Source organism: Melanostigma gelatinosum (genome assembly GCF_949748355.1).
Source record: "Melanostigma gelatinosum genome assembly, chromosome: 13".
NCBI classification, from domain to species: domain Eukaryota; kingdom Metazoa; phylum Chordata; class Actinopteri; order Perciformes; family Zoarcidae; genus Melanostigma; species Melanostigma gelatinosum.
In genome coordinates, this window is record NC_136646.1 from 20,632,616 (window position 1) to 20,647,547 (window position 14,932).

At 41.5% G+C, this 14,932-nt stretch overlaps 2 protein-coding genes across 2 annotated transcripts; one reads left to right on the forward strand and one right to left on the reverse strand.

Moving 5' to 3' along the window:
- Positions 1-576: 576 nt before the first annotated feature.
- On the reverse strand, positions 577-8,014 carry ppp1caa (protein phosphatase 1, catalytic subunit, alpha isozyme a). Its single transcript, XM_079281881.1, has 8 exons — positions 7,872-8,014; positions 7,482-7,592; positions 3,153-3,284; positions 2,700-2,930; positions 2,507-2,611; positions 2,188-2,411; positions 1,613-1,747; positions 577-1,469 (listed from the first exon to the last, which is right to left on the reverse strand). The coding sequence occupies exons 2-8, from the start codon at positions 7,573-7,575 to the stop codon at positions 1,353-1,355; spliced, it is 1,038 nt and encodes a 345-aa protein (XP_079138007.1). The 5' UTR covers positions 7,576-7,592; positions 7,872-8,014; the 3' UTR covers positions 577-1,352.
- A 4,007-nt stretch (positions 8,015-12,021) lies between these two features.
- cldni (claudin i) lies at positions 12,022-14,900 on the forward strand. The gene is made up of 3 exons (XM_079281475.1): positions 12,022-12,142; positions 13,629-13,761; positions 13,949-14,900. The coding sequence occupies exons 2-3, from the start codon at positions 13,630-13,632 to the stop codon at positions 14,453-14,455; spliced, it is 639 nt and encodes a 212-aa protein (XP_079137601.1). The 5' UTR covers positions 12,022-12,142; position 13,629; the 3' UTR covers positions 14,456-14,900.
- Positions 14,901-14,932: the final 32 nt, after the last annotated feature.

Consider the following 14,932-nt stretch of genomic DNA (forward strand, 5'->3'; position numbering starts at 1 on the left):
CTCCGTAGGCGTCTGGTCTTGACTATGCTTGTTAAAGCTTAATACAAATGAAATGCCAGATAAATAGTGGTATCTACATGTGGAACATAAATGGCACATGGTGATTTCGTATTGTGTGAGGCATTGAGCAACAGAGCCATTCACTTCCTGTTCCTCCTAGTCGTCCTGCTTAAGTTAAACTTCATGATCATCAAACAATCATTAGAAAAAAAAGACATTTTGCATCGAAGACCTTCCAAACCAAATATCCATTTCTTTTTTTTTTAAATACAAAACCGGTAACATCTGGTTGAGAGCAGCGTTGGCCGTCCTCTCCTACAGTCACCGAACATCATCTTTGGCTAAATCACACTGACGCAACATGTGAAATGCCCCTTTGTTTGGATGAAGTATAAACTGGGCCAAAATTATATTTTCCAGCTTCTAAGTTGAGTGAGTCTCATTCACAAGACTCCTCCAGCTGCTGTCATTCAAGCTACCACTCTAACAGACAAGCACAGCCAGCATTCATGGTAGACAGTTGACAAACGTGACAAAGCAATGGCAAACACAAAGTGATCAGCATGACGGCATGAGTCAAATAAATGATTCTTTTTATTCATCTTCAACTTGCAGTGAACTAAAAACAAGAAATCAAACCATGTCGGTTTCATGTATCTACAAAAGAAAAGAAAAGAAGCAAAACCATTTCACATCCATGACTGCGTTCTCAAATCATTGGTTTACGAAAGGGAAAAGAAAAAAATGTTTTCTCATCGTGAATCCATTTCAATGAATGATTCAGCTGCACATGTATGCACCTGTGTGCCCAGTGTGTGTGGTATGTGCAGTTACCGTTTGACCGTGCAACTTGATCCCAACCCCGCCCCACCCCCTCCATCACAGACATACACAGACCTCTGAAACAGGATGTACAAAAGCTTGTGTTTAGCATTAAACAGTGCAGAGCCTCAACATAAACAGCTAAGGCTCCTCTTCCTCTCACCCGCTCCTCCTCTGCACCCAGGATTGAAATTATATCACAGATGGGCAAGAACCCATCTCTACAAAATGACAGTAAAACAGAACAGAGGGTACAGGAGGAAGGAAAAAAAAAAACCATACATACAGAATACAGCAATGCCCTCTGAATCATTCCCACTTGTTTACACTCACACAAAAAAGTACACGCAAACAGCCAAACAAACAATTAAAAATAGTTTTAGAGTGAGAAAAAGCATGATTGAACCCTGGACACTTGTCTGCTTTGTTGCAAACGGAGAAACAAGTTTGGGAGGTATAGGGAAAAAAATAAAAATGTGTGATGCAGACAGAGAGGGGGGGCGGGTTGTGGGAGGGGAATCCAGCGGCTGTTATTTCTTGGCCTTGGCGGCCTTGGCCGAATTTCGTGGTGGGGTGACCGGTCTCCCAGACCCCATCCCTCCCCCTCCGCCATAAGGATACAATTTCTTATCTGCTGGCTTCAGAATCTGTGAGAGAAACGGAGAAAATTGTCATTGAAGACAACAAATGAGTTAAGAACATTAAAAAAGAAAATAAATATGCCATTCACTAGATTCTGTTACTGGTAAACAAAAAAAGTGTAAGTACAATCACAGGCTGTTTTACACACCTGGAAGGAGCACATGAGTGTCTCATCCACACTCATCATGGCACCGGCGTTGTCGAACTCTCCACAGTAGTTGGGAGCAGAGAATAAGGTGACGAGTTGCCTCTTAGCGAAGAACTCATAACCGTCTTCTACCACCTGAGGACAGAAATGAGACCGTCACACAGCTGGCCGCTTGTCTGTACCGCTTTAGTCCAGTTGGTTTTAAATATTCTAAATGAAGAAATAACCTACATAAAATAACACCACACAACCAAAACAATAAATAAATGGACTCTCAGGCTCAATTAACAAAAATGTGCAAAGTCTTATAATTGTCGGAAACTCTGAACAAACATGCCCGTAAACATCGAGGTCAGCAAATATGTCCATATATCGTAGAATAACGTAAGACTTATCCAGGAGAGCAACTCATGTTGACAAATATTGATTGAATATTCCTGGGCTATGGAAATAATATACTGTTATTATTCACTTGGGTGGTGTTGCCACTCTTCCTTTTAGTTTACTTAAGAGAACATACGATGGCCCCACAGCTTCACTTTGCAAGGGCACGAGGCCTCCTGGCTAAACATTACCTGATGTGCCCTGCATATTAGGTCCATGTCGTGTTTGTGCAAGAATTTGGCCACCACATCTGCCCCGAATGTGAAGGAGACGCCGCGGTCGTTTTCACCCCAGCCAAGCACATCTTTGTCTGGATCAGCCCACAGCAGGTCACACAACAGACCCTGGTCAGGCACGTCTGTGGGTCGCATAACTCTGCGGATCTGCTCCATAGACTGAAGATCAGGAGAGAGGCCTAGAGAGAGAACATACACCCATCTTAGTCTGGTTCTTATCATCTAAAGGGGTATCGCCTAATCCTCGTAACATCTTATATCAACAAAGCCCTACCTCCATGACAGCAGAAGATTTTCTCGTCTACTATGGCAGCCACGGGTAAACAGTTGAAGCAGTCGGTGAAGGTCTTCCACAGCTTTATGTTATACCTTCGCTTACCTGCCAACAAAAGAGGACCGTTGAGAACTTCGTAGAACAGTTAAAGAACAAATTTGACTCGTTTCCTGTTTACAAAAACACTACTTACACTCGTCATAAAAGCCGTAGATTCGATTAATGGAGGCGCATTCATGGTTTCCACGCAGCAGGAAAAAATTCTCTGGATATTTGATTTTGTAGGCTAGAAGCAGGCAGATGGTCTCCAGTGACTGCTTCCCTCGGTCTACGTAGTCACCCAGGAACAGGTAGTTGCTTTCTGGGGGGAAGCTTCCATATTCAAACAGCCGAAGCAGATCGTAGTACTGACCATGGACATCACCTGCAGAGGGCAGCAGAGGAGCGCAATCTAAACACCACACTGTTACTGCTCCAGGGTGGAGCTGCTTATCAACTGCTACAACTGGCAATCACAAATGAGCAAACTGTAGTGAATCATGAACAAAAGCTCAGGTGATCGTCTGCAGCGTAACCTCTTTATGGCATTTCACACTAGGGTCTTGGTGGGTTTTTGAAACTCATTGACCACTACATTAAAACTCACCACAGATTTTGAGGGGAGCCTCTAGTTCAAGCAGGATTGGCTGGCTCAGGAAGATTTCACGGGACTTTAGGCAAAGGCCACGGATCTCCCCCTCTGTCAGCTGGACATTCTTCCCTGGTCGAGAGCCCTTGACTGAAAAAAGGGAGATACGGGACTTTTAAGAGAGAACCAATAAGTCCACAAAGACACACCTATGAGCAGAGCTATAAGAAAGTGTAAACGATGAAGGACATGAGGAGCAGCAGAGAAACGTAGGCCTCAGATTTTACACCAGACTGGGAAGTAAACACCTCCGACCAGCAAAACACTGGCTAAGCGTTAGTCTAGTCATGTAATCACAATATTATACACTGAACAACAAGTTTGGAAATAAGTTACTTAAACAAAATACACTTATCAAACTACAACAAGATGAGTGTGTTAAGTATTCACAGAGATGCAGCGTCTGAGAAAAGCTGATCAGTGGAAACTACCCTGACGTCCTCGGCCTCTTTTTGCTTAGCGCAGCGTTCAAACCCGAGATAGAAGACATGAAACCCACTTCCCCCTTCTAGCAAACGTAGCTGCTGCAAAGACATTGCAAACCTGGAACTGGAACTCACTTCATATGGACTGTTTAGAAACAAAGAATAGTCCCGTTTAAAATAAAAAGGCCACAAAAAAACAGGTTGAAACATAAAATGAAATCAAATATAAACTGCAGATTACATTCTGTTTCCTGCCAGCCGGCTTCTTACACTGATGCTGTCTGAAAAAGTCAGGTTTGTCAAGTCCATCATTGTCACGTTTGGTCACACTTACCACACACTCTGAATGGAGCCGAACCCAAATCATGATAAACACTTGAACGCAGTGTTCATTTTCCTGACAAATCATTAAAATCACACGTGTCGTTACAGCTCAAGTGTTAGAAAAGGTAGGAGTGTGATGCAAATGACTTAAACAGGAAAAAATAAAGAGTTTTAGTCTCACATGCATTCACAAATGATTTAACATCAACGTATTACTACTGCTCACAATACAGATCAAAATACTTGCACATTGACATGCAAACCATAGAGCGCATATACGTAAGGCCACAACACTACATCTCAGCGTCTGTGTGTCGACTGCAGACTTTGGAATCTGGTTTGTTTGTATCACTGACAAAGTAAATCATACTCTCATTCCCACACATGTAGATTTCTACTAATCACCAGTCTCATTCCCACCCAACAAATTATATCACAGCCTACAGAACGGGTTAATGTCCGTATAGTGACAACAGACCGTTTCAGTGACTAATATTTTTACGCTGGGTGTCAACAGAGCTCTCTAATACGTTTGTGGGGATCGAGTAAACAGTTGTTGGGTGTTCACCAGTTAACAGACATGCTCTCACCTTCTCACCTTTACATGCCAAACAATCAAAGTGACACAGATACTACAGCTCTATTCAAACTACATGCATTTCACAACTCTAGGTATGTAGTTGAGCTTCCTGCTGCTGGCAAGAATACAAGCAAATTCAGAGGCAAAGCTAGAGATGTATGAAATAATACTCAATAACTTCGATTACGATTGATATACAATTAATGACACCACCTCATCTAAAGAGAGGACATCATTACATTTGGGAATCAAAATCTCCCAACTTAACAGGTTAACTCAATAAACTTTGATAAACTTGTCACCTATTGGATCACAGACATACGTGATAATTGCCAAACTATTTGCTTGTATCGATATGGAAATAGAGGTACAGATCTTTTTTTTGTCCAATTGACGAAGCATAATCACAGATGCCATCATTCGTTACAAGCAGAGGACCTGACCCTCAATTAAAGATCATCCCTCAGTAAACAGATCCAGGTGTAATAGCGCTTGCAAAGCACTTGGAGAGTGAGAGTAGAAATCAACAAATGGATGCAAAATGTTGGCACTATCCTGAAGTAGAAACTAAAAGCAAGGCCCTAAAGAGTGAAAAGTAGATATAAATACTGCAGTGCCGCTTGTCACTTTAAACCTGGATTACAGAAGGCTAAGCCTCGACAGAGCTTACTCCAAAGTTGACCACATAGCCAGTGGGCAACTGTGAGCTTATCATGAGGGGTACAGACAATAGGCTTTCCACTACGCTGATCAGGGGGCAGAAAACAAAGAGCTGGACCAACACAACAGAAAAGCCATCTGGGTGCCGTCAGAGCTGGAATCAACAGTTGGTTTGGTCCGGCACTCCTGACTCAGTGCTGCTGGGTGTTCTGGCTGAGCTCATGTGATGTCATGCTGTTAGCAACACACACTACCAGAGTTCACTTAGCTCTAGATCTACGCAAGTAATCCAATTGAAACTGCTCATTATCCAAACACATTTAATTGGCTTGGTCTCGAAACACAGTCAGCAAGCACGAGGGTTACCTTGTTGTCTCCATAGGAGACTGAGCTGTTGTGGGATGTAAGTTATCAATCTCTTGATGCAGCACCTGCAGCGAGGCAAGTGTTCTTCACTAGTCTTGAAGAGAGTAGACCAACACAACAATAATATTAACTGCAAAGTGGTTATTCTCAGCAACATAACTACAGATGGCGACAAAAAAAGAAAAAAAAAAGGTCAAGTGAGTTACATAAGAGGATATAAATACTGCCACTATCGGGCTTGTTTGTCTTCCCCTGTGTTTGGCAGACAACCTTATCGTGGCCCAAGCGTAACCATCTATATACAAAACACAGCACCGCCAGCAGGGTCCACAGTCAAAGTCAAACTCCCTATGACTGCACATAAATACTTGTGAATAATCCTAAATCACCTCCACCAGCTCAGTTTAGGTTGACCATGAAGGGCCTATATTTAACACGGTAAATAAACGCTACGGGCTACGGTCACATTCATTACGAGTGTTCGGCCTAAAACGCTGTCTAATGGCACAATTCTTATAACATTTTATTTTGGCCGCAAGACACCAACATACTTGATGTTGCTCCCGTGAAAAAGTCACACAAAGAAGTCTGTATACCAACAGCTCCATAGGGGAAACACATGCGTGTACACTTGAAGCAGGCAGAATTTCAGCACCCAGTGCACTTTCAGCACAAGGACAACTACAGAGGTCACAACCCTGTTTGTTGTGATCTTTAGATAAACTGTACAGTCGGGTCTGAAGATTTAAATGCTTCAGTTTAAAGTCTTCAGGGCTGCTCTTACACAATCATCATGTGGATGCAAAGATGAAACAGTCCTGTTTTCCCTCACACACAAGCAACCTAAACAAAGCTTTCTCCACACGTATACAGTAGAGCAATGGTTCATGTACGATTTGTAGAGCCAGTATATGTCTAACAAAGGTCTCCCGTCTTCAGCATCTTTCTTGCAAAACCATTTGAGGGCATTTTTCACAACTTGAATCACTCATAGGCACAGTAATTAAAATTACTTAGTGCTATCCTAACACAGGCGCTAACGCAAATGTTTTTTTCAAGGTGAGCACTCAAGATGAAAGAAAATGATGCAAGCAGTCTGTACATTGCTTTAAAAACAGCAGTGGAAGAGAAGGCAGCAGTTTCACCCAGTAAGCATGGATCAATCAAAGAGTTGTTTGTACACCTCATTAACTGGTCCCTAATGAAAGGTTGTGGCTAGAAACTGTTATCAGATCCTTAACTGCAAAACAGAACGCACAACATCAGTGAGAGCACTCATGTGACTGAGACGCTCTGGTGGAAAAGGGGACACAGAGGATAGAAAAACTATGATTACAAGAGTGTTCTTACAGTAAGCCCGTGTCAAGGAATGTTTACGTCTACAAATGAAAGTAATCCTTTGCTGCCATATTGCAAATATACACTTTTTAAGCTCCTCCAACAAATAACAGTAGTTATTCAGACAGGACTTTTCTTTTATTCTGGGCTGAAATACAAGTGAGAAATCATCATGCATTATTTAGAGGTAAGCTAGCAGTGTATGAGAAAGTGTAATTTTGCGTAAAATGTGAGCGATGTTCATACTTCACTACTCTGTAACGCCATCCATTCCCCCTTGATTTGCAATCCGGTAACATGTATGCATTTCTAATAAAAACAGAAACAGGTGGCTGCGATAAAAAAAAAATATGACTTCTCCAATCAAATAACATGAGCTGAACTATCAGTTAAGAGCAGGCTTGATGTGGCTACAGCCTTTCATCCAAATCCAACCACAGAGCCTGAGAGCACAGCAATCTTAAGTAGGCTACTACAATACACCGTATCCACCTTTAACCCGGCCGACTTACCTGGAACATAAAACACACATTCCTCTACCATCAATCATATAATCTAAATACATTGCAACACAGTGGGTTTAGTCTTCCTCACCTTCCAACAGACGCTGAATTATAGAGTCGACGTTTAATTTGTCTGGCTCCGCCATTTTCTTTATTTTCTGAGGTTCTCGGGCAATCAAGACCATGGGTTTCCGTGGTGCACCTTAGATTTCAAGAACAGAAAGAACGACACACATACTGACAAATCGTCGTAAAATACGTCTCAAGTCACATCGGTTATCTAACAAGGGACTCACGCTAGCTAATCGGGCAATGTTAGCAGACTAAAACAATGAATGAGCTTAAGCGACCTAGAGCTAACCAAGCTAGCTAGGTAGCCACTAGCCAAGTAACGAAAGCTAACACTACACATATAAACCGAACGGCTAGTTAGCTTACGTTAGCGATGGAAAACTTGCAAACAGATGAAATGTCCCCAAACCTTGTCTTCGGTTTGCCGACAGTCTTTCTGGGGTGAATAATGTGTAGATGTTTATTCTCAGAGCTCAATCTTGGCCCCTTTCCTTCGATTTGTCCGAGTTCCTTCGCTCGTCCCTCAGGAACTTTAAAAGAGGGCCGTGGCTACCGATTAGTCTACGGTTACGTGGGCGGCTGTGTCAAAACGAGTCCTTCACACGTTCCTATCAGAACCGTATAAAGAGAGAGTCGCGTCAACGGAAGTTCAAAATGCGTCATCGTCACGTGATTCGCGTTACTTCAGAAAGTTCCAGGAAGTACTTTGGCGGGCAATTTAAAAGCGTACAAACAGAGAGACAGAACTGAGATTTTTGCTCATTAGCAATCAATAAATTAATTGATTTACAATATTCACATAGAGCAATGACATGTGTGTTACATATATTTTTTAAGTAAAAATGTCAAATATTTAACAGCCTGCAGTCTACTAACAGTTACCCACCTCATTGACAAATTTGATTTAGATTTCGGAACAGTGTGTGAGATTTATGGGCACAGTAGTGAGATTGCATATGCAAGCAACAACATACCCCTCAATTCATCCCTCAGGTATAAACTATCTTTAGGATTATGTTAGAAGCTACTCTTATCAATACTCTGATTTATAATTTGAATATAACTAAATATTGTTTCTAGACCAGCAACAGTAATGTTTACAACAGCAAAGTGACTATACAAAGGCATTATATTCACTGAAAACAAGTCTAAAATGTCAATAAAATAAATAACATTCCTGGTTTATAAGGTATATAAAGGCTAATAATCAATGACGAAGAACACAGAGCTCACATATGGGGTACATCCCAAGTCTCTTCATTCTCAGCTCCTCGATCCTAACTTGAACCGGAAGTTGTTCTGCGCCGCAATCTGTCCCCGGCTGTCCCAAAGCTCTTATTTAGCTCTGAGGAGCGAGGAGAGAGAAGGGTGGAGGGACCTCGGAGGAGCCGTGAGCGAGGAACCACGAGAACAGACTTCCAAGAAGTCTTTTAACGGCCGACACGCCCCCTCATTGTCGCCGATCGGACTGACTGACTGGAGTTTAACACCAGAGTGAAGACAGATCACAGAATAAACTCGAGCTTTATATTTGATTAGGTTTCTGATTCACCATCTGGTTTAAATAAACGTGCATTGTAGTCTGAACAACAAAACGACCACAAACAACTTTCTACATTTATTAGAAAGATTTGTGTTTTCATGATCTGATATTTCCCTCAATAACGTCTATTATGAATACAATTAAAGTCAGAGAGAGCTGGAGAGACAAAACCCTTTTTACATAATTCCTGAGTGTTTGATGAGTTTTATCATTTCAGAGAAACAATAATCATATTCTGGGTTATTTAATAATGACGTCACAGTCACAATTTCAAAACGTACAGATGCAAATAATTCATAAATAAGATGATCGCATTCCGCCGGTTGAAATGGATCCTGAGCTTATAAACAGAACACAGGACACAGTTAACAGACTACAGAGAGAAACACCTCTACAGTGGTGATTACTGTGTGTCTTTATTAGTTATTAGTATTATTAGTTACTGTTATTAAGTGCAGTGATCATGTGAACAGACACTAACTTATCAAAAGTCTCTCCAGCTGTTAAAGCCGACTGACAGCTGATCCAGGTGTGAACAGCTGATCCTCCATCATCAGAAACAGACGTCACTTCACATGACGCTTCAGAGGAAAGGACTTCTCATGTCTCTTAAAACTCATTTCCTCGTTCCTCTCTCCTTGCATGGTTTCCTCCATGCGTCCCTGGTGGGAGGGACTAAGACGCAAGGAAAGGACGCAAGTGAGGGAAACGGGGATGCAATTAAGAGACTTGGGTTGTACCCATCATGTCATTTCTCCTGTCCTCTGTCCTCTTGGCGGCTTTGTTTCAGCCAGCAGAGACGTTTACAGGAACAAACTAAGATAAACAGACAACAGACAGACAGCTTTTGTTTTAGCTTGTTGGTAAAAAAAAAGAAAAAATGTTTTTGGCCGAGCTTTCATGCTGTGAAATAAAGTAGTGGTGGATGAGAGACTGGGGACAAAGGGGGCTGAATAAGGTTTTGCTTTTCTTTACATTTTCATGCTTGTTGAACAGATGTATTGATAAAGAATTGGATTTGTACTCACAAATGTTTTATTGCACTAACAGTAACAAGCAAAGTTTAACCAGGTGAATGCTCTTCACTTCACCTGGTTCACTTCAGTGTCTCCACCTTAGCCTCTCTGCCAAAAGGCATAACGATTCTTATAGTTGCAGGTGATCATACATCAACTGTAATGTGTTCTACAAGGGACTTTATGAGAATAATCCCATATTCTGAGCAACAGCGAGATAGTTTTTGCAGTGGCAGGCCGTGCATTTTATACCTGGGCCTTCACTGCTGTCCTGCAGCTGAAATACCACCTTATAACCACATGATGGCACCACAGCTATTATTCATTTTTAAGGCTGTAACTATGTACATCTTCATATTGAACCGTTCAGTAGAGCTCAAGCATTTAGAAAATGCAAAAGCCTTCAGGAAAATATAATGTTCTCAGCTGGTCGGGCTGTGGGATCCACTGTCATTCCTTAATGACAAGCCACAACCCAACGCGATTATCATAGGATTTTACTTTCATAACTTTAAAGTTGAAGGTACTGCTCTGCAGTGTCTTTCCTCCTCTCAGCACCCTCTGTCATGGTGCAACTCACTCGGTCAGAATGCTCATATTTGATTGGCTGAGCTGCATCACGTGATGTGATTCACTACCCATCAGCCTCTGCTGGCTGTTAAGTTTCGTTCCACGATAGTCACATGCTCGCCCACTGACCAATCACAACACACTCTGCAACTCGCGGGAACGCTACACGTGGGCACTGAGCAGCACGTAATGCTGACGTCATTATAGGCGGGTGCGCAGGCTCTGATAGTCAAAGAATACGCCCAACATGTCAAACTAAAGATCTGATTGGTTGAACACTATGACAATCAACAATATCGTCCCCATTCACTTTAATCTGCAGTGGCTGCAGGTGAGAGTCTGCAGGCCTCTGGCTCTGTTCTTACCTAGAGACACAGAGGTGAGATCTGATTGGATAAAAGCTCTACTTAAACAAGCTGCACTGGAAGCAGAGCAACTGATGAAGACAGTAGCTGTGCAATGAGAAAATAAGACAATAGGAAAAATATTTTTATAAATTACAATACATGTAGTGTATTTAAGAAAAATTATTAAATTATAAAATAGATATAACTTTGTGATTCTGTTTAGGCCAGCAGAGAATGCCTTGCAGGCCCTGACGGCCCGCCACTGAGTTTTTGTATAGATTATATATATATATATATACATATATACAAAATGCTCTCTTATATATGCTAGAAGTAGCTGCTAAGAATATGGGATTATTCTCATAAAGTCCATTGTACAACACATTACAGTTGATGTACAGCATCTGCTAAAATGCAGTTAATATCCATGCAAAGTTTCAAGTATATGTGTGAGTTGCCTGTGTGCCTCTCCATCACTGAACCCTCTTCCAAACTAAATTCTAAATTGGTCCTACAAACCAAAACTATGCGTGTGTCATTCTGTCTGCGTGTTTCTGAATGTGTTAATAAAGATTACACATATTTGGTTTCACAACATTTCTTTTTTATTTCCTAATTTTCTTTCCTTCCCATGATCCATGAAACCCCATATGATCTTGCGCAAAACTGCTAAACCCATGTCTCGGTTTCCTAAATTAGTCTCCTTAAATTAGTCATCACAGTTTTGACAGAGGGTTAGGTGGGTTAATCTTGTGCAGGTATGTAAACCTGGGTGGTATCCATTTGTTTGAACTGGGAGGAGAGAAAGAAACATCTGCAGTCTAGATGATTACATTTTCATCCATGTCTTTCAGAATAATCCCAACAACCTCTCTTTATCAGTTTTCAACAAACGTTTTGTTGTTCCTGGAAACTCTAAGGTTTAGTCACGGTGGTGTGCTGAGTTCCACAGCAGGTCTAAGGTGGAAAAAGAGAGGGAAACAGCGTACAGGACAAGTCCAGTCTGGTCTATATGTCCTTCCCTCCTGTCGGAGAACAACCCCACCCTACACCTCACATTCCTCTTCTACAAATACCCCATCTTATCACACCATCTCTGTACATCACAAAACAGCACCTTCAAAACAACGCTTGTTCAGGAAGAAAGGATAACTTCACCAAATTTTTCAATTTTCCTATCAAGTTTAGAGGACACAGAATAAAGGTAGGCATCTTTTTTTATTCACATCGATAGTCTGAGCTTTGAAAAGAGATATGATTCTGCAAAAGACAGAGTATGAAAGGATTGGTTGAGGATTAGTTGAATGCATTTTATTGGGCACAAGCAAAAATCATGGACAGTGCAATTAAACAGCTGTTAGAGCGGAAAAAAATAAATAAAAGGTATTAATGGCTCAGCAGCATTTTTGTGATTTTTGTCTGTGATCCCGGTTTTCAGGAACATTTAAAAAAATGTATTCAATGGGGAAAATGATCTTTAGGAATATGAACAAACATTTGATTTTAAATCCACGGAACCTCATTGGATTAGTTTCAGTGTTCAATCTGCTCTGAAAGTTTGTGATCTGGGTTGGGTCACATACGCTGAAAAGTAAGATGTGTTTGTCGTGGTCTAAAACCTCTCCTTTGTTATTTCACAAAATGTATGGGGAAGGAAGATGTTATGGTCATCCGGGTTATAATCTTTTATTGAAATAAACAAAAGAAATGCAACAAAATGGGCTCTAGTTGATAGATGGTAAAGGATAGTTTGAATTGTTGGTATGGATGGAGAACAAAGGGCAGAGCTTCATCACATGAAAAGAATACACACATATCTAGAGGAAATATAATATATAGTTCAGTTTAGCACCTCCCTTTATGTCAAATGTTCTTTTAATATGTTTTTTGTTTAAATGTTAAATATCAAAACATAAAATTCATTGTAATAAAGAAATAGCAATCAAACTGTTTAACATTTTTGATCTATAATTAATTAAATGTCCTCTGACTCGTGATCAAAATTATTTCCTTCATCTGCATCACTTTTCATGCAAAGAATTAGACACGTGTGAGTCCATTTTCCTTCCACTTTAGCTATACCTTTCATCTTTATTTAGTTGAATCATAAAATGACTGAGATAAATAAGTGAGGTAGATTTTCCAAAATAGAAGATTTGAGGGAGTGGCTCAGCCAATCCTGGGTGGAGACCCGGGAGGCCGGAGCCTGTCGGGACATGGATTTGTGTTGAAATGTAGCCCAAAGCAACATAATCCGGCGAAGGCCTGCCAGAGTGAACAAGAGTTTGTCTGAGTGTGTTCATTCTTTCATCTGGGATCACTGCGAAAGATTCAACAACTCCTACATTCTACCCAAAGAAGGAAAACAAGAAGAGTTTAACTTAAACAGCATTTAAATAACAGTACTAGGAATTCGAAGTGGGATTTAAAGTTAATAAAAACAAAAATAAACAATGTAGAAACCTTAGATCCTGGGAGAGCAATTTAAAAAAAGCAACCCACCCCCTCAGATGGCTGGGGATAGAAAGTTGTTAAGAGAAAAAGACAATTACAAAAGAGAAAATGAAACGTTGAGATTAAACAGAGGGCAAAAGAAAATGTAAAGGCTGCACAGTACTGAAACGTAGCGCTAACAGCTGTAATTTACCCTCCTGCCTCTGATTCGTCTACTAATTCTGGTCCTATTCCAGAATGGGAACTGCTGGAGTTCAGATTGTAAGTGTGTCCCTCGGGGTCCTCGGCCTGATTGGGGTCATCGTTTGCTGCGCTATCCCACGCTGGAAAGTGTCCTCCTTCACGGGAACCAACATCGTGACTGCAGTGGTAATGAAAAGCTTCAGCCTCTTGTTATGAAATGTCATGAGGATTAACTATAATATAGTGCATCATATGTTTTGTGTGAAAAATTTGAATCTGTAAGAGTAAGTAAAAGTTAATATTTCAGAGTTACATTTCACCAGTGGACATGCATGACATGACTGATCTTTCTTCTTCTGTGTGTGTTGAGTAGAGCAATGAGGAGGGTCTGTGGATGACCTGTGTGGTACAGAGTACCGGCCAGCAGCAGTGCAAGAAATACGACTCCCTGCTGGTGTTGGCCTCTGACCTGCAGGCCGCCCGCGCCATGACCATCATCAGCAGCATGTTATGCACCCTCAGCATCCTCATGCTGTTCTGCGGGGCCGACTTCACCACCTGCATAGAGAACGAAGACGCCAAGCCCAAGATCAGCCTGGTGGCCGGGGTGGGCCTGCTGCTGGCCGGCCTCTTGGTGATCATCCCCGTCAGCTGGTCCGCCCACAATGTTGTGCAAAACTTCAACAACCCCCTGGTGCATTCTAACTCGAAGATGGAGCTGGGAGCGTGCATCTTTGTGGGTTGGGGGGCCGGTGTGCTGCTCCTTCTGGCTGGAGGTCTGCTCTGCTGCTTCAGCAGGCCCAAATCTGGCAGCTCCGGTGGAACCGCCAAATACTACAGCAACAGCGCCGCCTCCGCCCCCAATAAAAACTACGTGTAGTGGCTTTATGAAGGGGACTGGTGTTTGACATAATTGAAGGGAGCGGGTTTTAGTTGGTGAAAGACTGTGAGGCAAGAAAGTAGATGACACCAGGGGTTGTTTTTGGGGAAAACAGAAAAAGTGTCTGTAAATATTGACCTGCCCTGCCTTTTTAGACCCCTTTTAGCCTCATATTTTACAAATCGTTAAGATCAATTCTGTCCATATTTCACGTCTGTTAAGATTCAATCTTTGCTGTTTTCTAATATTTGCAGTCAGAAAAAGCTGCTCAAGATAGTTTTTACCAAAGGCACCTTAGTGTGCCTCAGGGAGCATCTGTGTGCACTTCTTTCTCTAAAAGTCCATGTGACATTTTAAACAGTTTATAAAACATTTGTTATTGCTAATTTTGTTTTGTTTCTCATATTGTGAGATGATAAGTATAAATGATTAAAATTGTGTGTAATTCAAACGCGTGTTTCATGTGTATTTCATTTC

What these genes read in the sequence shown, in the direction of transcription:
- ppp1caa (XM_079281881.1), bottom strand. Translation starts at nt 7,575, where the DNA reads ATGGTCTTGATTGCCCGAGAACCTCAGAAAATAAAGAAAATGGCGGAG. An exon ending in GGCTCCCCTCAAAATCTGTG is followed by an intron (nt 2,931 to 3,152) that starts GTGAGTTTTAAT and finishes TGCCCTCTGCAG; the next exon opens with GTGATGTCCATGGTCAGTAC. An exon ending in CTACGGCTTTTATGACGAGT is followed by an intron (nt 2,612 to 2,699) that starts GTAAGTAGTGTT and finishes TTTTGTTGGCAG; the next exon opens with GTAAGCGAAGGTATAACATA.
- cldni (XM_079281475.1), top strand. Translation starts at nt 13,630, where the DNA reads ATGGGAACTGCTGGAGTTCAGATTGTAAGTGTGTCCCTCGGGGTCCTC. An exon ending in CCAACATCGTGACTGCAGTG is followed by an intron (nt 13,762 to 13,948) that starts GTAATGAAAAGC and finishes TGTGTTGAGTAG; the next exon opens with AGCAATGAGGAGGGTCTGTG.